Source organism: Borostomias antarcticus (assembly GCF_949987555.1).
Source record: "Borostomias antarcticus genome assembly, chromosome: 12".
Lineage (NCBI taxonomy): Eukaryota > Metazoa > Chordata > Actinopteri > Stomiiformes > Stomiidae > Borostomias > Borostomias antarcticus.
Window position 1 is genome coordinate 5,313,986 of NC_140245.1, and position 21,957 is coordinate 5,335,942.

General features: G+C 44.3%; 3 protein-coding genes across 3 annotated transcripts in view; all 3 read right to left on the reverse strand.

The window, feature by feature from the left end:
• The window catches only part of LOC311316555 (retinol-binding protein 2-like), a 6,637-nt gene extending 464 nt beyond the window's left edge, over positions 1–6,173 (reverse strand). The window contains exons 1-3 of the mRNA XM_084447433.1: positions 6,034–6,173; positions 5,642–5,820; positions 5,277–5,378 (exon numbers count right to left, since the gene is read on the reverse strand). Of these exons, the coding sequence (XP_084303559.1) occupies positions 5,277–5,378; positions 5,642–5,820; positions 6,034–6,106 (354 nt within the window). The 5' untranslated portion in view covers positions 6,107–6,173. The remainder of the gene's footprint in view (positions 1–5,276; positions 5,379–5,641; positions 5,821–6,033) is intronic.
• A 1,743-nt stretch (positions 6,174–7,916) lies between these two features.
• On the reverse strand, positions 7,917–12,635 carry LOC311316161 (retinol-binding protein 1-like). The gene is made up of 4 exons (XM_084446957.1): positions 12,436–12,635; positions 11,890–12,068; positions 10,583–10,684; positions 7,917–8,925 (listed from the first exon to the last, which is right to left on the reverse strand). Exons 1-4 carry the CDS (start codon positions 12,506–12,508, stop codon positions 8,875–8,877), a joined length of 405 nt encoding a protein of 134 aa, XP_084303083.1. The 5' UTR covers positions 12,509–12,635; the 3' UTR covers positions 7,917–8,874.
• Positions 12,636–14,137: 1,502 nt separating this feature from the next.
• On the reverse strand, positions 14,138–19,984 carry nmnat3 (nicotinamide nucleotide adenylyltransferase 3). Its single transcript, XM_084447377.1, has 5 exons — positions 19,931–19,984; positions 19,157–19,308; positions 17,439–17,622; positions 17,036–17,121; positions 14,138–14,959 (listed from the first exon to the last, which is right to left on the reverse strand). Exons 2-5 carry the CDS (start codon positions 19,266–19,268, stop codon positions 14,538–14,540), a joined length of 804 nt encoding a protein of 267 aa, XP_084303503.1. The 5' UTR covers positions 19,269–19,308; positions 19,931–19,984; the 3' UTR covers positions 14,138–14,537.
• Between the last annotated feature and the right edge of the window lie 1,973 nt (positions 19,985–21,957).

A 21,957-nucleotide genomic window follows, 5' to 3' on the forward strand; every position in this document is an offset into this window, starting at 1 on the left:
ACATCGGAAGATAATTCTAAGAGGTGAGTTGAAATGAAAAGATATGTTGTTGTTTTAAATGACTTGATTTTTGTGTGTGTGAAAACAAAAATACTAACTGAATCAAAAGTTTTCTTATTTTGATTGCAGGTTTTACTTCCAAGTTCTCGGAAGTTGGGATGGAATTTGGACCCTCAACAAATTTCTCCCATCACAGATTTTATTTGATAGGCTTTACCGTTCCTCTTCATCATTTTCTGCATTATCTTGATCTGTGCAGTGTCTATGAATATAACTTTGGAGTAGTAGCTTTTCCCAGTGTCATATACACAACTCAAGAAAGAAATGCAAAAGACAGGAAGAGTACAAAAGACTTTAGTTTAGCCTCTGTCAGTTCTCACTAGGGCAGATAAGGCGTGATGTTACCATTATCTCTACCTTTCAAGATTCAAAATCCATGTATTTGCCATGTACAGTGCATGGTTTACATATACTGGGAATTTTCTTTACTCATAGTCTTATTTCCAACAAGCAACCATGTTTACTGTAATAAAAATCCTAATCAACTGACCATATTCATGCCAACACCTTTTAACTTTCAATCCTTTAACTTCTGTGGGATCTGCTGTGACATGAAACTCAAGAAAACCATTCCTGTTTTGTGCCTGGGTTGGTGCAGTTTATCCAGACATTGCCATCTGTCTTCAATTCAACATGGACTTGATGCTTTGATGTTATTTTTTAATAGTTCAAGGCCAACTTCAGTCTATTCTGCTGTACCTTCAGTCAACACATAGGCCTACCGACCATCACTGTCATACAAATAAGAGAGTAAAATACAGTTAGGTCCATACATATTTGTTGACACATTGACACAATTTTCATCATTTTGGCTCTGTACATCACCACAATTAAACATTTGATATGTGCTTTAAGCACAGACTTTCATCTTTAATTTGAGGGTATTTATATCCAGGTGAACGGTGTAGGAATATAGTTTATAGTATATGTGGACCCCCCCCTTTTTAAGGGATCAAAGATAACAGACAAACTAACATAATCATAAATCAAATGGTCCTTTTTAATATTTGGTTGCAAATCCTTTGCAGTCAATGACAGCCTGAAGTCTGGAACCCATAGACATCACCAGACGCCGGGTATCGTCCTTGGTGATGCTCTGCCAGGCCTCTACTGCAACTGTCTCCAGTTACTGTTTGTTCTTTGGGCGGTTTCCCTTCAGTTTTGTCTTCAGCAAGTGAAAGGCGTGCTCAATTGGATTCAGGTCAAGTGATCGACTTGGCCATTGCAGAACATTCCACTTCTTTGCCTTGAAAAACTCTATGGTTGCTTTTGCAGTATGCTTCAGGTTATTGTCCATCTGCACTGTGAAGCGCTCCAATGAGTTCTGAAGCATTTGGCTAGATAATATTGCCTGAAACACTTCAGCATTCACCCTGCTGCTTTTGTCAGCATTCACATCATCAATAAATGCAGTTCCATTCACAGCTATACATGCCCATGCCATAACACTACCTCCATCATGCTTCACTCATGCGGTGGTGCTTTGGATCATGAGCAGTTCATTCCCTTCTCCATACTCTTCTCTTCCCATCATTCTGGTTCAAGTTGATCTTTGTCTCATCTGTCCATAGGATGTTGTTTGGCAAACTCTAATCTGGTCTTCCTGTTTTTGAGTCTCACTAATGGTTTACATCTTGTGGTGAACCCTCTGTATTTACTCTGGTGAAGTCTTCTCTTGATTGACTTTGACACAGATACGCCTCCAGTACCTCCTGGGGAATGTTCTGGATCTGGCCTGTTGTGAAAGGGTCTTTCTTCACCGGGGAAATAGTTTTTCTGTCATCCACCACAGTTGTTTTCCGTGGTGTTGCTGAGGTGTTGCTGAGACACACCTAATGTTTTTGCTATCTGTCTGCTGTGGTTGTTTTGTTTTGATGATGGCTTGCCTCACTGATATTGATAGCTATTTAGATTTCATATTGAGAGTTGACAGCAACATATTCCAAATGCAGGTACCACACTTGAAATGAACTCTAGATCTTTTATCTGCTCCTTGTAAGTGAAATAACGAGAGAATAACACACACTTGTCCATGGAACAGCTAAGCAGCCATTTGTCCAATTACCTTTGGTCTCTTAAAAAGGGGGGGACCACATATAAAATGTGTTGTAATTCCTACACCGTTCACCTGATTTGGATGTAAATACCCTCAAACTAAAGCTGAAAGTTGAAACTTAAAGCACATCTTGATTGTTTCACTACCTGCCTACACTCTCGCTATTCAACTGAGCTTTGTCTCTGAAACAAGAATAGATAATAAACATCATAACCAGTAACATCGTGGGAATATCTGGTTTGATTGCAGGTAAAGTTGCAGAGAGATGAGAGGCCCAGTTTCTGCAGAGTGCAGACACTAACAAGCTCATTAAACCGTGTTGTCCATCTCCAACAGGACAATGTGATTATTTTACTAACTGTTAGTAAGTTGGCCATGATCAGAAACGGTTGTCCCCATAGATCAGTATAAATGGGAAACACAAGGTCCTTGTTCTGTCCAACGATTATTAGAAGGCAACAAAACAAGAGTGGCTACTGAACGTTCATAATGTAATAAATAATAGCCAATCCAATTCAATTGTATTTCAAAACAACTTGTTTTAAACATTTCTAAACAAGTCATCTCAAATGAGTTGTAGAACATTTGAATATGCTCAGGTTATGGTGTATACACTTGTAATTGTCTGTAAAGAAATTGAGGCTGACAATCAACCAAGGAAACAATATCCTCCCCTGATAATGTTGTTCATAACAACCTACCCAGGGTGACTCATCAGGCTTCTGTATCCACTCCCACCTGCTCTCAGTGACCCCATATGACTGTGGCGGCCATTTGTAGCTTTCTGAGCAGGTATACAGGATCTCTTATCTGCGATTATTGCATTTTTAGAGTAAACATTTGTCTAGAGACTCCCTCGCCTGCCTCCTTGCACAGCTTTTCTTAATTCATTGTACACACTGCCTTATTTAGTTATTAAACATACAGTGCATGTAAAGTAAAACGTTAAGTACACAACACCTACAATTTCAAAGTTAATGCTTCACTACATTCTACAGGCTTTTCCTACCCACTGTTTTAGGGCCAATATATAATACTTTTCCATTGGATCAGAACAAAAAAAACATTCCCTGGCTTAGGAGGACCTCTGTTGGAGCTTTCTCAATCATCTTGTTGAGAGAAGTCAGGGAAGAAGATTGGCTCAAATGGATGAATTGTTTTTGCTTCTCTGTGTCAAATGTGTGTCAGAGTTACTATGCCTTCTTTATTTCCTTTGTTTTGCCTCTGACTATGAAATGTGCTATATACTGTTAATAAAGTAAGATTTGACAATGCCAGTGACTGGATTGGACTACGCTTGGAAATGCTTGGAATGTCAGTTCTCAAAATATACAATTTTAATCTCATACTTTCATAATGGTTTTAGTATGTATCAAAGTACCATAACTAAATCATTATTGAACCACTCAAATGACTGCCCAGGGCCTTCACATCACATCACATCACAGTCTTTCACACAGATGCTAAGTGCTAATCAAACAGCCTCCAGCTATTTGGATGTGTATCTTCAACTGTGAGAGCATCATACACTGTAGTGTAATTAATTAAATCTGTCTGGCTCTAAAACTGTCTACTCTGGGCTGACTAAGAGAACAGTACTCTTCACCCTCTCCTCTCTGCCATACCGACAGACACACAGATGGAGGGCAGAAATTAAACCAATATTGTACCATGTCAGTGATGATTTGTGTATAAAATATCTTTATGTAATTACACAGTATGAACATTATTTGAAAGACAAATGTACGCACAGAAAGTTGGTTGCACCTTATGCCTATGAGCTTATGGGATATTAGTGATATACCATACCATCTCATGAGCTATTAGAAACTTATACTCATCTATAGTCACTAAAATGGCAGCCATCTCTGTATGTCTGCAGCATGATTATCTCGAGAAACCTGCACTGTTATGCAGCAGGTGTATTGCTCAGGAACCATGGCAGTGCAGTGTATGGATTTATAGTCGGGTGCAGTGTGTGGATTTATAGTCGGGCTCTACAGAATAGACTATACATTTACTGAGACACCAAGTATAGTTTTGATATACTTGGCATCAAAATGTTCTTAGCAATGAAAAAAATGAATTGTGGTGAGCGCCCCCAGATGGTGGGCTCTGGTATATGTGTGCACTCACTAACATACACAGGTCAATCTAATGTTCCGCCCCTCAATTTTTACAACAACACTTCTAATGTATGGGATAATAGAAAACTTGGGGACACAGCTCTCTGTCGGTCTGTGGTGTGAAGTTACATCTGTCCTGCAGGTGGCGATCTTTCTCTACTTTGTACATTCTAGCAGAGGAGTAGATTCAAGATTCAAGATCCATTTTATTAGTCATGTATATGGTTCACACATACTAGGAGTTTGACTAGGGTAATGGCATATGCTGCTGCAGACAACATGACTGAGTGAAGGACAGGACAGTAGTAGTAGTAGTAGTAGTAATAATAATAATAGTAATAATAGTAATAGTATAGGTAATAGTAATAATAGTAGTAGTAGTAGTATAGGTAGTAGTATAGGTAGTAGTAGTAGTAGTAGTAGTAGTAGTAGTAGTAGTAGGAGTAGTAGTATAGGTACTAATTCTAGTAGTGTGTGCTAATTCTAGCAGAGGAGGACATGATAATATCTATAACATAATTCAAGGAATATCAGCATTCACTCAGACAACTATCTTGTTTCTGTAAAACACATAGGTAAATGCATATATACTGTACATGTATATGCTATGAATATGTATGTATGTATGTATGTATGTATGTATGTATGTGTATGTATGTGTATGTATGTATGTATGTATGTATGTGTATATATATATATTCACCAATGAAGATAGATAAGAATATATAATAATAATAATAATAATAATAATGATAATAATAATAATAATATAATATAATATAATTAATAGCTAGATAGCTAGATAGATAGATAGCTAGATAGATAGATAGATAGATAGATCTCAATAGATGAGATTGATAACTGATAACAATATGATAATAGTGATAACTCTGGTATGCTCTTAATTTAATGTAAATTGTAAATTGCATGCATCCGCAATTCAGCACCCTAAATGTTGCTATGTGTGTAATATATAGTGCCTACAATGAATAAAAGACATGATCTCTCTCTCTGGTCTCTCTGGTAGTACTCACCATGTGGAGCTTGTCTCCCTCTGTCCAGAGCGTCCAGCCCCGGTTGGTCTTCTCTCCTCTCTGAGCGCAGACCAGCCTGTCCCCCTCCCAGGTCACCAGGGTCTGGAAGACAGACGGACAGAGACCCAGGACTGACACACAACAAACAAACAAACAAACAAACAACCCAGGACTGACGGCCATCATACTGGGGCCAGACCGGAGGAGGAGGAAGATAAACCGGTCGATAGATGGAAGATAAGGTGAAGGAAGAGAAAGAACAGGAGGAGAGGGCGATGCTGAAGAGGAGGAGTAGTGAGAAGGAGGAAGAGGAGGACCGAGTGGTCAGCATGTGTGTGTCTGAGCATGTGTGTGTCCTGTCCCACCTTGACCACCCTGTCGTCCAGGCCCTTGGTGTGCTCGTCGAACTCTACCCCCACGGTGAAGTTGACCTCGTAGTTCCTAAAAGTGCTGAGAGTCTTCGTCTTGAACCGGTCTCCATCCTGCACAAACACCTTGGTCTGGGCCAGGTGCACTGCTATCTTCCTGGTCGCAAAATCAATGTCTGCAAGATGTGATGATATAAAGATTAATGAATTAAAAACTTTTAGGAATGGTTCTAATGTAACACATATTTGTAGAAATATTGACAGTAATGTGTGTGATTATATAAAGCTAAATGACAACAGTAATTATGAGCATTGGCACTTTTATACACAAAGAAACACACACATACAGTATACACACACAATGTACACGCCAACAGAAAAGGACTTACTCAGTGCTTTCAAGTAATCCTCAAAGTTTTCATTGATCTCCATTTCCCACTTTCCATTGTAGTCTGCTGGCATGTTGTCCTGAGGGTGAACTTAGGCTGACGGGGAAAGGGAGGCTGCCCCCTGTTCCAGGGCCTTTCAGGCAGGCCAGGGGCAGAGTACTAAACATTTTGACAGCCCTGTGGGGGCGGGGGGCGCTACCCCCCTCTCTGTCCTTAGAGGGAGTCACTAGTAGTGTCATAACAAATTAAAATAAAAATGAAAAAGGATGACATTTTTGAATATTTGGTGAAATTAAAACCAAAGCTTACACACATCACTGCAGAGAAAAGAGTATAGAGGTCAATGCAGATGCACATGTGCATACTAAATGCAATACATTTATGACCCATCAAGGCCAGTTTGATAAACCACACCTTGTTTCCTACTTTAGGGGAGTGGAGTTTCCTCACTGAAGGGTACTTAAGCTATGAAGTGTCTAACTTTGTCTGACTGAATGATTTAATAGTGTTAATACTCTGTAGTTTGGATAGCAGCAGTGGATCCGTCTGTTTGCAGTCACCTATATTTATTCAGCTCAAAGAAAACACTGATTGAACTTTGAGCATGCAGGCTGATAAAGTTGAAAAAGTAAACCCAGTATTTCTACTGCCAGCAAACTGGTAATGGTCACAAAAGGTGCTTGTCCATGACTGAAGCCAAAAATAAGCTGAAAAAATAAGCTGAAGACAGCTGAAGTCACTCTGAACTTGCAATTTGATCAATTGTTTGATTGGTTGGTGGATGTATTAATTGATTGGTTGATTAATTCATTGGCTGCATGATTGATTGAATAAGACATTCTCACCTGTTTCCACCGAGATATGATCATGATGATGAGTCTGTCTATTGTTTAACCAGGACTACAGGCCTGAGGAGACCAGCAGATCAATTCCACAAACACCAGAACCCAGCAGCAGTGGGTTATATAACTGGGCCTAACAAGCCCAAGATGTTGATGTTTACCTCCTGTCTCGTCCTCTCCAGGAGCTGCGTGTGTGAGAGGTGGTCTTCATGAACACCAGACAAGGTTGTTCTCCACCAATCAGAACAGAGAGAATCCAGCGGATGAGCAACACGAGAGCTTGTTCATTCATGTCTTGCTTTTTAAAGCTTCAGTTTTCTGTGTGAAACAGTAGCTCATACTGTGCGGTCGCAAACTCTCACACACCCATCCACCCTTGGTCACCCTATACGATTCGAACCCTGGTAATTTCGGAGTTGCCCCCCCCTTGTCTGTGAGCCTGTGCTTTCGTCCTGTCTAGGGGGGTGCATCCCTGTAGGCAGCACGGTTTAAAGAACATACAGTACCCTGAGAAAACAGCTGTTACTACTTCCAAGCAACCCCCGAACCCCAATCCCCCCACAGCCTACCACAACAATGTGGCCAGAGCCGGGCAAATCAACCTGCGTCATGTTCCCCTGAGTGACGCCCACTGCTCCCGGGGCCTATGTGTGTGCCTAGGTGTGATGTAGGCCCTGAAGGTGTGCCTTGTCCACATCACTGACATGAGAGCAGTACATCTTATTGAAAATCTACACAAATCGTGTGTGTGTGTGTGTAGTTCAGAGTTCTGGGTTAGAATCTGGTGTGTGTGTCGGATTAGATTAGGTTAATTTTATTAGGTTAAAATTAGGTCACTCTTTATCGTTGTGGGTGATGTCAGGGTGAATCTATGAAGGCAGGCTATAGTGTGTGAGAGAGGTTAAAAAAGGTGGTTTATCTGAGGTCAGGTTAGACCACTGCACTGCTGTGTGTGCAGATTTGAAAGGAGAACATTTGAAGGGTAGTCAGCATCTCTCACAGGAAGAACACTCGCCAGGCAGAGTTTATCAAGTGCTGTTTTATTCATTGATTGATTAATTGTACTATCAAGGGCAAGCTTCAGTGGATGGAGGAGCAGACAGACAGGCTGTAGATCCGCTGTCTGCAGAGCATTAGTAGCCTACAGGTTAAGGCCAGCCATGCTAACGCTAGCTCAGCTGTCCTGGCTCTGGCAACCATGGTGGCTAGGCTAATGCTTATGCTGGCTTCAGCCTACTTCGGGCTAGCCTATCAGAGAATACAGTGTTAGCAGATTTAAAAGCTTAATTCTCTCTCCCTCTCTCTGTCACTCTCCCTCTTCTCTTTCTTTGGTGCCAGCCCGAGGCTCATGTCGGGGAGGTTGAGGGGCCAGTTAGCGAGCCTTCAACCACTAGTGTTAGTGCCTCCAAACACTACACATGTAAGGAACGACTACATGGGGACAGCACAACACAGTACAAGTCATCATGGAAAGATAGACTAATAAAGGTAGAGTAGGCGATTTTTTCAAAAGCAATTTTTGTTATATGTTTTGCAAATTTCTTGACATCTCGACAGCAATGAATAAATAAAATGTTCTGACACAAAAAGCATAATATGTGGAAGCTTCGCATGACTAATAAGCCCGTCCGTCCCCGGTTGAAATGGTTGAATGGCCGACCAGCCTGTCAACCAAACTACCCGCCTAGCGAGTGTCATTTGTTTCCCCCCAGTTTGGAGGAGTGGCTTTGGAGGCCCTGAAGCGATGGGCGGGGATTTTTTTTTCCGGGTTGGATTTTCAAAATCTAACGTACTCTTCCTGGTTTCGCCTACCCTACCGTTAAGAAGCAGAACAAAATAAAACAGTCTTCATGGGATTAAATATGGATGAAGGAAAGGATGGATGGAGGAGTGGATGGATGGATGAGTGGATGGATGAAGCATCTCCTTCGCAGGTGTGGTCCATATCTCTCTGAGCTCTGGCCTCCAGGGGGAGGCGCTCTGCTCCACCAGAGAGGCTCTAGGACTTCTTGAAGACCTGCTGGCACACGACGCCGCAGGCTCTCAACACCTGGACAGCACAGAGGGAGGAGTCATCATGTTTAATAGAAGAGTCAATACGTCAGTCAGTCAGTCTCTCTGTGATCTATATCTAATCTATTTGTGTGGCTGGAGGGAGATTTGCCTCCTTCTCATCATTCAAGGAGTAGTAAAGGGAAAAATCATGTTTAGCCCTGTTTTAAGGTTATTTATGATCATATACAATGGTTCAGATTAAAAAGTTGACAAAACTAGCACTTTTGAGAACGTTGATAATTGCTCTACCACCGTTTAGGTCATACAATGGATGTGGATGGGTACGGTAGCTATTGTTATTGTTTATGTTGCTAGGCTACCTAGTTTGCGGAAGTTTACACATGTATGTGCTGCAACTAAATAGTTCTATGCTAAATATTTAAAAAAGCCTTTCCAGATGAACTAGAATCTTACTTTATGGCAAATTATATGTCAGAACGCCAACTAACACCTCGATGAGCTTCTTGTCTTTGAAATTGAGAGTTTAACATGTTTTTGAATGATATTTCACAGTGCCCACCCACATCCATTGTATGACCAAAACAGTGGTAGAGCAATTATCGGACTTTCTCAAAAGTGCTAGTTTTGTCAACTTTTTGATCTGAACCATTGTATATGATCATAAGTAACCTTAAAACAGGGCTAAACATGATTTTTTCTTTTAGTTGCCAGAGAAGGAGTGTTTACCGGAGAACGAGCCCCTATAGATGCACTGAGCCCTGGTACCTTCTGTTCCTTTAAACCAGGAGTGTCAAACTCAAATACACAGTGGGCCAAAATTTAAAACTTGAACAAAGTCGCGGGCCAACATTGAACAAATGAAAATTTTAATATGGACCCAAACAAGTTTTGCTTTAACATTGAATATGCACTTATCACTTTCGCTTTTGGTGCGCATCAATGGTGTGCACTATGTGAATACGCCCTCAGACACAAGTGTTGGTGCTCCATCTGCTCAGTAGAGAAGCTTGTAAAACCCTGACTGTCCTACAGCCAGGCAGACAGACAGACAGCCGGCATGCAGACAGACATGCAGACAGACAGACAGCCGGCATGCAGACAGACAGACAGACAGCCGGCATGCAGACAGACAGACAGACAGACAGACAGGATTGAATGAACAGGAACAGAGCAAACACAGCGGCCGGCTAGGTCAACACAGGTGTCTCTATCACAGTGAGACGTTACATAACGTAAAGCTTCTGTTTTCTGCCTTTCTTTTCGCCATTTTTAAGAAGGGGTAACACGGTTACAGTTGTAGTATGAGATTGCTATGACTACTGTCACAGAAGAGAGGGCGTTTCTGGGTCCTGTCTTGATTGACGCGCCAAACCAACAGCAGAGCATTATGGGATTTGTAGTATTAGCGGTGAATGCGCTGTATAATACTGGCGGGCCAGCTCTAGTAGTCATTTGGTATTGCCTCGCGGGCCAAATATAATTACACTGCGGGCCAAATTTGGCCCGCGGGCCAGAGTTTGACACCCCTGCTTTAAACCCTCAAGGCGCTGCTATTCTCTTAGAGCTCCAGGGGAGGGCTTTGCTAATAAATAATTTCAAGGCTGCTTTCAGAGAGAAATGAATAGAGTGCAGCTCAACAGACACAGCTAAATAGAGGCGAAGTATTCAGAAACAGTTGAGCAGGTTCTTACCAGGTGCAGCTCATCTCCTTCCACCCAGTGAGTCCAGCCTCTGCCCTCCTTTTCCCCCTTCTGCTCACACACCAGCCTGTCCCCCTCCCAGGAGATGGTGGTCTGCACACACACACAGCCAACATAGTTTGGTATAGAGCACACACACACACACACACACACACACACACACACACACACACACACACACACACGTATGCACGTGCACACACACTGAGGAGAGACTAATGGCATAGCGGAGAGTCTCAAACAGCAGAACAGATCCAGAAGCATTAAAATGTATCCCTTACCCCTGAGAGGAGAAAGACAACTACAGTACATCACAGTACAGTACAGTACAGTACAGTACAACACAGTACAAGTGTTCTAGAAGGGGGTTATAACAAGCGCTCTAGAAGAGGGGTTATTGAGTGCAGAAAAAGCATTTTCTCATTGAACTAGTTTGATGATAAGAGAACAGGATAGATCAGAGTAAAGAATATACATAGAAGAGTATGAAAAATATATACATACAGTATGTATAAAATAAGGAACATACATACATACATACATACATACATACATACATACATACATACATACATACATACATACATACAATCTGTATAAATATGTGACTTGGTTTGGTCCTGATGTCTGCCAAGGTCATTTTTCTTATTTTTTTTTACAGATTATGAAAATGTAAATTGTAAGCTTTGAAATTATGTGCCATGCATTGAAATCTGCAAATATTTGAAGAAGATATGCTTCTGTGAATGTTTGTACAGCTTAAATCAGTAAGCAGAGAAAATGGGCTTCAAAGATTCACAGCTGTTCACACTTCTCAAAGGATATGGATTTTGACGACAAAATATGACTATTTATACAGTAGAGTGTGTTCTTGGCAACGTCAATTTACAACTCATTCAGTGCATTTTGAGGATTGCAGACATCAGGACCATCGGGGGGGCGACACTCAGGCGCTGTTGATGGCTGCTGGCACAAAGGAACGCCTGAACCACTCTGTTTTGCATCTGGGTGGGATGAGCCTGCCTCCTTCAGCATAATGATTTCCCCACAGTGATTTCTCCAAGGAAGGAAGGAATCTAATTTAAATGGGTCCTTGTTGTTCTTGTCAAGATACCTTCAATACGTGTCAATGAACTGAGCAACAGGAACAAGAGGATAATATATATTACACTGTTCTTTCCTTAAAAAAATAACCAAGTTATGGAGAGAACGACCAGAAACACCACTGGTTAGTGGTGCCAGGAAAATGTATGGATGATCCAGTCACAGCCCTGACCCACATGTTCTCCTTCACTCACCATGCACTTCCTGTCGTCCACCCCCGTCAGGTCCTCCTCAAACTCCTTCCCTATGTGGAAGTCCATGTTGTAGTCCTTGAAGGTGGAGTGTGTCTTGATGACGATGTGGTCTCCGTCCTGGGTGATGTCTTTGTCAGGCTTCAGCAGGGTGGCGATCTTCCTGATGGCAACATTCACATCTGTGTTGTGGGTCCCAGAGAGGGAGGAAGAGGGGGTGGTAGAGAAGAGGAGAAGAGGAAGATGAGCAGTGATACGTTTCACGGCTCATTGTCCTGTGTGATGTGTATGATGTATGTGACGAACAAACAAGACTGAGATAAAGACAACAGAGGGGAAAGGCAGGGCTCACAAAAATATTACATCAAACTAGACCGTATCGTTTTCATGTGTTATATCTTATTCCAGACCAGTATTGACCATAGGCAATAAGCCTAATGCTGTGTCCAATTGACTAGTAAAGATTCTGGGACACCAAGCAGCACATCCTCCTGGACCTCCGCTTCAAAACGTGCAAACCAGCAGTCCATTCAGGTAGAAGCAACTCACCGAGGGCCTTCAAGTACTCCTCGAAGTTGTTGCTGGAAATCATTTTCCAGTATCCGTTTAGATCTACTGGCATCGTCTTGTTTTTCTTACTTCCAGTGAGGGAAAGGAGGTCCAATATCACTGGTTGTTTGCGACCAAATGCAGGAGCGCTGTCGGCGGACTCCCAATTTGAACCAGAAACACTTTAAGCGGATTACTTATTTCGCTTTTCTACGAGAATTAGGACCACCCTCTCTCCCGCCTGGGCGTTACATGAGCACACCTGCATACATACAGATGACCTGGGGGTGTGAGAGTGCTTACTGGATGGGATTAGGGTAAGAGTATTTCCTTCATTAATTTGCAAAAGTGGAAGTACAGTAAATTAATTTGGATGAAAAGGGACATTTAATGTTCACACGTAACCATATTTGACCGGCTATATAGGCTAGGGTCACTTCGAGGGCATTGCCTATACTGTGAGTATATTCAACTATAAATCAACAATCGGACAAATATAATTATAACTATTATCATAACTCTTCTATGGACTGCAAAGAATGGTGCGATAAATCAAAAGCATCCAGTGAGGGAGGAAACACCTTGTTAAAGGATAAGTTCACTATTTTGGACCTTAGACCCCATTTGTGATGTCTACCATGAATGGACACAGACAAATAATTTCACTGATCATTCCAGTATTGAGCTAGCTAGTTTTTCTGCAGGTTCTCACAGGGCTACAATGGAAGTCAATGGGGCATGCGCAAATGTATTGTAGGAAAAACTATGTTTAATATGCTTTTCCTAAATGAGAAGCACAGGGTGTAATCTTAGCCGGCTCTGTATGCTTTCCTGTGAAATGCATTGTTATTATAGCAGCGAAAACAAGTGCCAGAGAAATGCTTATGTCCAAGCCATGCCAAACACATAAAAATATTCGTATTGCGATACATATCACTGGAGAGCATACTGAAACTGGTAAGATTACACACTGTGCTTCCCATCTTGGAAAAGCATGCAGTTATCTTAGTTTTTCCAACACATTCATGCATGCCCCATTGACTTCCATTGTAGCCCAGTGAGAGCCTGCAGAAAAACTATAGCTACCTCAATACTGGAACTATCAGTGAAATTATATTGTATATATATATTATAGTCTCTATGTGTCAGCTTCATGGTAGACTGAAAAATAGGGTCTCAAGTGCAAAATAGTGAACTTATCCTTGAGCGGCCAGGCTCGTTCAAGCTGACGGAACGGCCTAATAAAGTGTTAGCTGTGTGTATATCCTTCTCATTCTCCATCTAGAATGCTATTGAAGGCCCCTGTGTGATTGCAGGGGCTTTTGTTACGTCCCATGAAAACAGAATTAATTAGCTAAGCTGTCTTTGCAGTGAACCGTGGCTCTTCCTGTCAAAAGCACAGCGGCCGACCAAGACCGCGCGTCTGTGGCGGGCAGATGAGCTAAGCGCCCGCGGCCTCATTGAGAAGCCAGCTCGCGCCGCAGACACTGCCAGGATTAGTAAAATCCCTTCAGAAAGGACCCGAGTCATCCACTGTGAAATCAGGAGCACTGAATCCCGATGGGAGAGCTCAACGTCTGCCAAAATACTGCCAACCCCCCTGCTAAACACTGAGAGAAAACAAGAGGCAAACTGTGCCTCCTGGGCCAATGTTGAGATGAAGAGAACAGATTCACAACAACCAACAAAACAGTTATTTCTCCAAACATAATTTATTCCACACGTCCACAATATGTTTCATGAAAATATAAACATTATGGAAACCGATATGAAAAGGTTTGAATGTCAGAAATGGTTACGGTGATATCATGACAATAATGGTAATTCATCACATCAACTAGAATACTCACAGTCTCACACAGATGAACACAGTAGGCTTTAGATTCCACTCTGATCTCACACAAGGATGAACTGGATATGAGCCCAACTTCCACTCAAACCTGCTCTCTGCTTTTGGCAAACACTAATGTGATCCCAGCATCAATGAGATCTGCAAATGCTATCAGCTACATCTGTGAAATATTATGACAGATATTTCTGTCAGACAAACACAGGCAGATATTATCGGCAGTGTTGTGTCTCTGTATCGCACTATGAAGCTATCAATCTTCCGGAGCCTTCCCAGGGTTCTGTGCGGCCTGCTTGGCGAGCGGCCTCAGTAGCACCCCGTGGTTCCTCCTCTCGCTGTCCTGTGTGTAGAGGCGGTGCCGCTGGATGTACTCCAGAACCGGGTCGGGCACCAGGTACTTCACGCTCTGCCCTCGTCTCAGGGCCCGCCGGACCTCGGTGGCGCTGGTCTCGTTGTGGACCCACTCCCGGACAAGGAAGATGTTCCGGCGGTGCCGGGACAGCGTGTCGGACCTGTGCACGGCCCGCTCCGGCTGCAGCCCGCCCCGGCTCACGCACACCAGGCCGAAGACGCCGGCCACCTCCTCCACATGCTCCTCCAGCCACAGCCCCGGCACCCGGAAGGTGTCCAGGAAGTCGGCTCCACAGAGAAGCTTCAGCTGGGGGACGAGGGGACCTGGAGGGGGGGAGTGAGGAGGGCAAGTCTATTGAGAAGTATCACGGAGGAATAAAGGAATATGACCCTGTTTGAATTCTCTGGAAAAATGTCCCTTTATACCCTCTTTGAGGTGTGTGTTAACATCTGCTAGCGCATGTGCATTAGCATCAGCAGACATGCGTTAGCATCAGCATGTGCTAGCATCAGCATGTGTTAGCATCAACATGCATGCATTACTGTAGCATCTGAGCGTGTTCATATCTGTATGTGTTAGCATCTGCTAGCTAACTTGGCGTATAGCTCACATGCGCTACGCATATGGGGGCTGTTTGTTTGTCCCACTTGTTGGCCTAAGCACACCGCGAGAGAAGGCGTGTTGATGGGATCTCTTACATCTCAAGGCTAATGCTTAGGCTCTTTAGCCGTGGAGCGCTAACTCGGCAGTGTGTGATCAGCAGCAGGGGCCAGGTTAAGCGCAGGCACACTACAGGAGATTGAGCTAATCCTTTAGCCGTACTCTTAGCGCCATGGCTAGCAGTAGTGACATATGACAGGCCATATCAGAAAAGATGGTAAATGGTAAATGGACTGCACTTATATAGCGCTTTTCCACTTTAGCGGCACTCAAAGCGCTTTACAATGGTCTCTCATTCACCCATACACACACACATTCACACACCAATTGTGGTAGCTGCCATGCAAGGTGCTAACCTGCTCATTGAGAGCAATTTGGGGTTAGGTGAACGTGAACTGAGCCGCTGAAAGTCTTGTTAAGTCTGAAATACTTTTATTCCGTTTGGCCTCTGGCCCACCTGCTGAGGTTTTCCCTTATAGAGACTGTATGTATATATGTACAGTATGTATGTAAATATTCTATATTTATGCATATTGTAAGAATATATTATAGAAAGAAAGAAAATGAAAGAAAAGTATCTATCTATCACATGGCAGTTTGTGGAAGGTAATTGGTTAATAAATCACCTACTGTAATTAGACCAGTCTGTTTTAGCAGATTAGTATCTATTTATTTATATTTCATTAAAGCAGTTAGCATTACATTACATTGACATTAGTCATTTAGCAGACGCTTTTATCCAAAGCAGCTAACAATAATTGCATTTAATGTAGGAAAAGCCAGTGTACTACTACTTGCCAGAACTCACAAGTGCATCTCCTTTCTAAAACAAGTGACTAAGAGCACAATCTAGTGCTGAAGGCAAAGTGCAAATGACCAGTGACCTGACCTGGCTGACCTTTGACCCCATGTTTGTATCGAGGTTTATGTCTCACCAATAGAGAGCCCAAACCCCCACCCCTCTTTCTGGAATTGTAAAGTTGTCTGCACACTGACCAAACCAATGCCAACAGTCTAACAACTTCCAACGTTAGAATGTTGGGTGTTGCGAGTTTGTTGGCGTTGATTGGGGTAGTGTGAAAGAGAAAGGATCAGTAGCCTGTCTACAGCCTCCCAATCTGAATTGCAATTCAATCAGACTAGTGGAGCAGAGCGGACACTTTCAATTTATAATTGTAGCGTCCCAAGCTTATTATTTGACAAATGAAGATGATGAAGTTTAAACAGTTTACATTCCTACTCCGCCTCAGCAGACAGCAAACACTGAGATCAGTAGGCTACACGTGATATTGTATTATTCCATTAGCCTATTTGTCCTGATGTTTTAGGTTTTTACTGTGGTATCGTTTCAGTATCGGTAAAAATATATTTTTAGGTATCATATCGAAGTTATAATTTTGGTAAAGTGACAACAACACTCTGATATTGAGGAAAGTGAGAGCCTTTGCGAGAATATAATCAGCAATGAGTCAGGACTGGTACCATTTCATTACCTGGCCCCTTGCCTTCTTCACTCGAGCCCTTTCAATCTTCAGATGAGAAAAAAGCTCAACAGCCTTTGCAGTGTGCAGTGCAGTGTGGCAGCCTTTTGGGCAGCAATATTGACTTCAATAAATTAATATACTGATTCTGTGAATATTGAGTGTGTATGAGGTCAAGGGAAAGGGCTAGAGGCTGAAATGGAACTGCTCCAGCAGAGTGAATGTGTAGTGAAGGTATTGGCACCAGGCAGGTCTTACTGGGGAGTTGGGAGGAGTCGGTAGTGGAGTCCCGGTCCTTCTCCATGGTCTGCTGGTACTGCTTCAGTATCCTGCCATAGTGGTACCTGCGCCCACACACGCACACACGGAGGGTCACTAAAGAGGTCATGAACTGCCCAGTCCACTGCCCATAGATCCTCCTTTAACCTCACCCATATCTTACTAATCTCACCCAATACCACTTTACAGCAGCAGCCTGCTGTAGGGTTCGGAGGAGGGTGTGTGTCTGTGTGTGTGTGTGTGTGTGTGTGTGTGGGGGGGGGGGGGGGGGGGGGTAGGTGTTTGCAGTAGATGTTTAGCTTCTCATGTGGAAGGTCTACGTTTCAAATCCCACCTGCTGCAGTCAGAAAGCTGCCTGGTACGGCTGGCGAGACACACCCACCTCATAGTGACCACCGTCTCCGTCCAGTCAGGCTGTTGGCTCTCCCATTCATCCACAGACACCCAATCAGAGCTCTGCAGTGCCAGCTTTGCCATGGCGACCCGGTGCTCAGCCAATACCAGGCCCTGCTTGCCATACCCGTCACTCACTGGAGATATGATCCCGCCCACCACTTTGTACTGACCTATGAGAGACATGGAGAGCACTGATTGGTAGGAGTCTTAAAACACTACTACTGCAACAGCAGTTACATGTTCTGTGGAGAAACCAAATATGAAAATAAATTGGATGTGTAATTGGATCTCTAGCTACCATCAGATCCTGTGAGAAGGTGGACAATGAATCTTGGCAATGCTTTAAAATGTCCTCTGTCACCTAAAAGGAAGTGACAGTCCCACTGCTTCCTGCCAACCAGGACAACTTCCTGTCTTGCTGATGTCACTTCCTGAACCCGGAAGCTATGTGGCCCAACGCATAGGCTCAGGCAAGCATGGCATTACAGTCTCTAACTGCTGTGGTCTTTAATGGGCCGATGGAACAGTGTTTAATACACCATGGATGATGTGATTAAGCCGGTGACCTCTCTGTATGCTGCCCAACCTAAACACCCCTGCTCACCCCCCCCACCCCGCTGGTCATCTGATGTCCAGTTTCCTGGGTCAGGGTGGTATTAAGAGCATTACGGATTCCTACTGAAGTGCACCTCTGTTTCCCTGGCTTATATAAGCTGACATAGGGAGGTCTGATAGGGTTAGGGAACATGGTAGTACGACTGGAGCAGAGGCTGCATAGGTCTGCAGGACAGTAGAACCAGGGGCTGGGCTGGAGGATGGTAGGACCAGGGCCTGGACTGGTCTAGAGGACAGTAGGACCAGGGGTTGGACTGGACTAGAGGACAGTAGGACCAGGGGTTGGACTGGTCTAGAGGACAGTAGGACCAGGGGTTGGACTGGACTTGAGGACAGTAGGACCAGGGGCTGGGCTGGAGGAAAGTAGGACCAGGGGCTGGGCTGGAGGACAGTAGGACCAGGGTTTGGACTGGACTAGAGGACAGTAGGACCAGGGGTGGACTGGTCTAGAGGACAGTAGGACCAGGGGTTGGACTGGACTAGAGGACAGTAGGACCAGGGGCTGGACTGAGCTGGAGGACAGTAGGACCAGGGGTTGGACTGGACTAGAGGACAGTAGGACCAGGTGCTGGACTAGAGGACAGTAGGACCAGGTGCTGGACTAGAGGACAGTAGGACCAGGTGCTGGACTAGAGGACAGTAGGACCAGGGGATGGACTAGAGGACAGTAGGACCAGGTGCTGGACTAGAGGACAGTAGGACCAGGTGCTGGACTAGAGGACAGTAGGACCAGGTGCTGGACTAGAGGACAGTAGGACCAGGGGATGGACTAGAGGACAGTAGGACCAGGTGCTGGACTAGAGGACAGTAGGACCAGGGGATGGACTAGAGGACAGTAGGACCAGGTGCTGGACTAGAGGACAGTAGGACCAGGGGATGGACTGGGCTGGAGGGATACAAAGCTGATTCAGCAGTGTACTGACATGAAAATACCACTGGCTACTGATTATACATCCTGAAATCACCTATGCATACTACTTCAGAGACACGCCTGGGGAGTACTGGATACTCTACAGTTTAATCATGTGTGCCTGTGTGAGAGTGTGTCTGCCTGTGTGTCGGACCTGTGTGGTGCAGGTGGTGTCGGACCTGTGTGGTGCAGGTGGTCCCGGGCCAGCTCGAACAGCCTCATGTGCTGGTTGGTGATGGGGTTGAAGGAGCCGCAGGCCAGCAGCACCAAGGGGATACGGCGGGCGGACATGTGGCCTTCCTCCTCACACCATGGTCAGCCCCGCAGAACTCTGCCACACAGGAGAACAAACGAGAGAATGAGGAGGATGTGTTTAATAAAACACACCTCTCACGGGGGGGGGGGGGGGGGGGGGTGTAGTGGTGCTAAGGGGCGAGATGAGGGATAAAGGCGAGGGAGTCACGGCTCCTCTCTGGTGGTCCGTTTGGGCTTTTCAGACGTTTGATTAGTCTGTATCTCTCATATTCACAGATAGTTACAGATAAGTCTTCCGTTTTATCTAAAGAGCTCAAGAGAGTCGTCTTCATTAGCTAGATAACCAGGCTATATCCTATGAAGTCAGGTAGGATGGCTATCTGTTTTAGGTAGGTAGCTAGAGCTGTTTGTTTTTGATTGGAATTTCGATGATTACCGGCCAAAAAAATTATGTAAAAAAAAAAAAGAAAGAAAAAAAGAGGGCAGACGTAGAGTAAAGAAAGCTTGACAGGAAAGAATGCTAGGACAGATGGTTTGACATTGGTCACGTTAGTTGCATTAGCAAACAAGCTTACCTGGTTAGAACATCTGTGGGCGATGCCCACTTCAATAACAGGGACTGACAAACAAAATCAACAAGCTGTCATGGCGCATATGTTACATTGCAATTGTTTAGAAAATCACATTCGCATGTTTACCTTTCTCAACGGGCAACGGTCTGCATTAGCCCATGCTTTGTGTCACACTTTTAGCAGTCCCCGAGTCAGGAGAACGTTGGCTGAGGGTTCTGCGTTGAAAAGTCACCATAGCGATATCTAGTGGCCAGTGTGAATGGCATCCCTACAGTTTATAGATGACAGAAGTCTGCCCTCTGCCTGTCTCTCCTATCTCTGCAGCTCCAAAAACCCGTCGCTATCCATGGTACTGAACTGTGAAATCAGTCATTATAAATAAAGAGGCTAACACACAGCACCTTATTCTGACTGCACAATCTAACTAAAGGTATACATAATTCAGCACTTTGAGATTGTCTGTCAATGAAAAGTGCTTTATAAATATAATGAATTATTATAATTATAATAGACCTATCATAATAGACCCAACCATTGTGTTAGAATGGACCCTATTTGCCATCCAATGACAGCCTGACAAAGCAGAAGGATTGTCTCACAGCGTGATAATTGGCCAAACTGAACCTGAAAGCCAACAGGGAGACAGATTAGAAAATAATTGAACACAAATGGGTTTCCAATCTCTCCTTCTTGCCTCCTCTCTCTCTCTTTCTCTCCCCTGCCCACCTCCCCTCTCCCGACTCTACAGCAGGTAAATTAGCTTTTTGAGAGACGAAGCAAACCATCTAAATTTCCCAGCGGATTATTGTAGCTTCGGCCTGGAGCTCCTGGGACTTCTGGGAAATTGACATTTGAGTGTATGTGTGTGTGTGTGTGTGTCTGTGTGTGAGTGATGTCAGTTTCCCAGAAGCACAACCCCCTTCCTTAGGTTAGGCTTCATATAGAGGTAGTGAGGTACTGATCCCACAAACACGCATGTGCACACACACACACACACACACACACACACACAGGCGCGCGCGCTTACACCGTTATGAGAATGTGATGATGGCTGCTAGCACAAAGAAACACCTGAACCACTCTGTTTTGTATTTGGGAGGGATGAGCCTGTGGCTGAAGGTGCTCCCCATCTGCCACAGGTCATAGAGGGGATGGGAGGGGTTGTCGAGGACAGAATCAGTTTGTCCCTCATCCTCCTCTCCACCATAGCCCACCATATCCAACTATTGCCCAACAACAGAGCTGGACTTCCTCACCAGCTTATTAAATTTGTTTGTCTCCCCAGACCTGATGTTGCCTCCCCAGCAGGACACAGCCAAGAACAGTGTGCTGGCGACCAAAGACTTGTAGAACATCTGCAGCAGCCTGCTACACACGATGAAGAACCTGTGTGGGTCTGTCCTGTCCAGTGTGTTGTTCAAGTGCACTCCCAGGAACCTGTATGACTCCACCATTTCAGTCTCCTCCCCCTGGATGGTAATAGGGGTTGGGGGCATCTTTTCTGTCGGACGTCCACCACCAACTCCTTGGTCCTGCTGATGTGGAGTTGAAGCTGGTTCTTCTCAGACCATCTCATGAATATCCCGACCACATCTCTGTACTTCTCCTCCTTGTCCTCACTGATACAGCCCACGGCAGAGGGGTCATCTGACAATGTCTGGAGGTGGCACATTCCAGAGTTGGAACAGTATAGGGTGACAGGAATGGTGACAGTATGGTTCCTTGGGGCGTTGCTCAACACCAGATCAGACAGGCAGCCCTGCAGCTGGATGTGCTGTGGCCTGCTGGTGAGGTAGTCAATACTTCAGGCCAACATGTCGTGGTCGACCTACATGGCTGGGAGCTTCTCTGCAAGCAAGAGGGGCAGGATGGTGTTGAATGCACTGGAGAAGTAAAACACAACAACAACATGCTTCTCATTGTGCTTCCCAGCCTCTCCAGGTGCGAGTAAGCTGTGGAGCAGTTAGATGATGGCATCGTCCATGCTGATTTGGGCCTGATATACACCCATCCACACCCACACACACAGATACACACACACACACACACACAAATGTTTTGTTGGATAATCATCTCACAAATATCGACATTACAATAGAGTGGACATGCTTTATAGAGCACTGTGTGCTTGTAAAGTATGATTGGAACCTGAT

Excerpts from the sequence above, each read along its gene's own strand:
- LOC311316161 (XM_084446957.1), bottom strand. The coding sequence starts at position 12,508 with ATGCCAGTAGATCTAAACGGATACTGGAAAATGATTTCCAGCAACAAC. Across the intron at positions 12,069-12,435 it reads GGAGTACTTGAAGGCCCTCG|ATGTGAATGTTGCCATCAGG; the intron begins GTGAGTTGCTTC and ends CCCACAACACAG. Across the intron at positions 8,926-10,582 it reads AAGGAGATGAGCTGCACCTG|GTGTTGAGAGCCTGCGGCGT; the intron begins GTAAGAACCTGC and ends TGTGCTGTCCAG.
- nmnat3 (XM_084447377.1), bottom strand. The coding sequence starts at position 19,268 with ATGTCCGCCCGCCGTATCCCCTTGGTGCTGCTGGCCTGCGGCTCCTTC. Across the intron at positions 17,122-17,438 it reads GAGACGGTGGTCACTATGAG|GTACCACTATGGCAGGATAC; the intron begins GTGGGTGTGTCT and ends GTGTGGGCGCAG. Across the intron at positions 14,960-17,035 it reads CGACTCCTCCCAACTCCCCA|GTCCCCTCGTCCCCCAGCTG; the intron begins GTAAGACCTGCC and ends CCCCCCCTCCAG.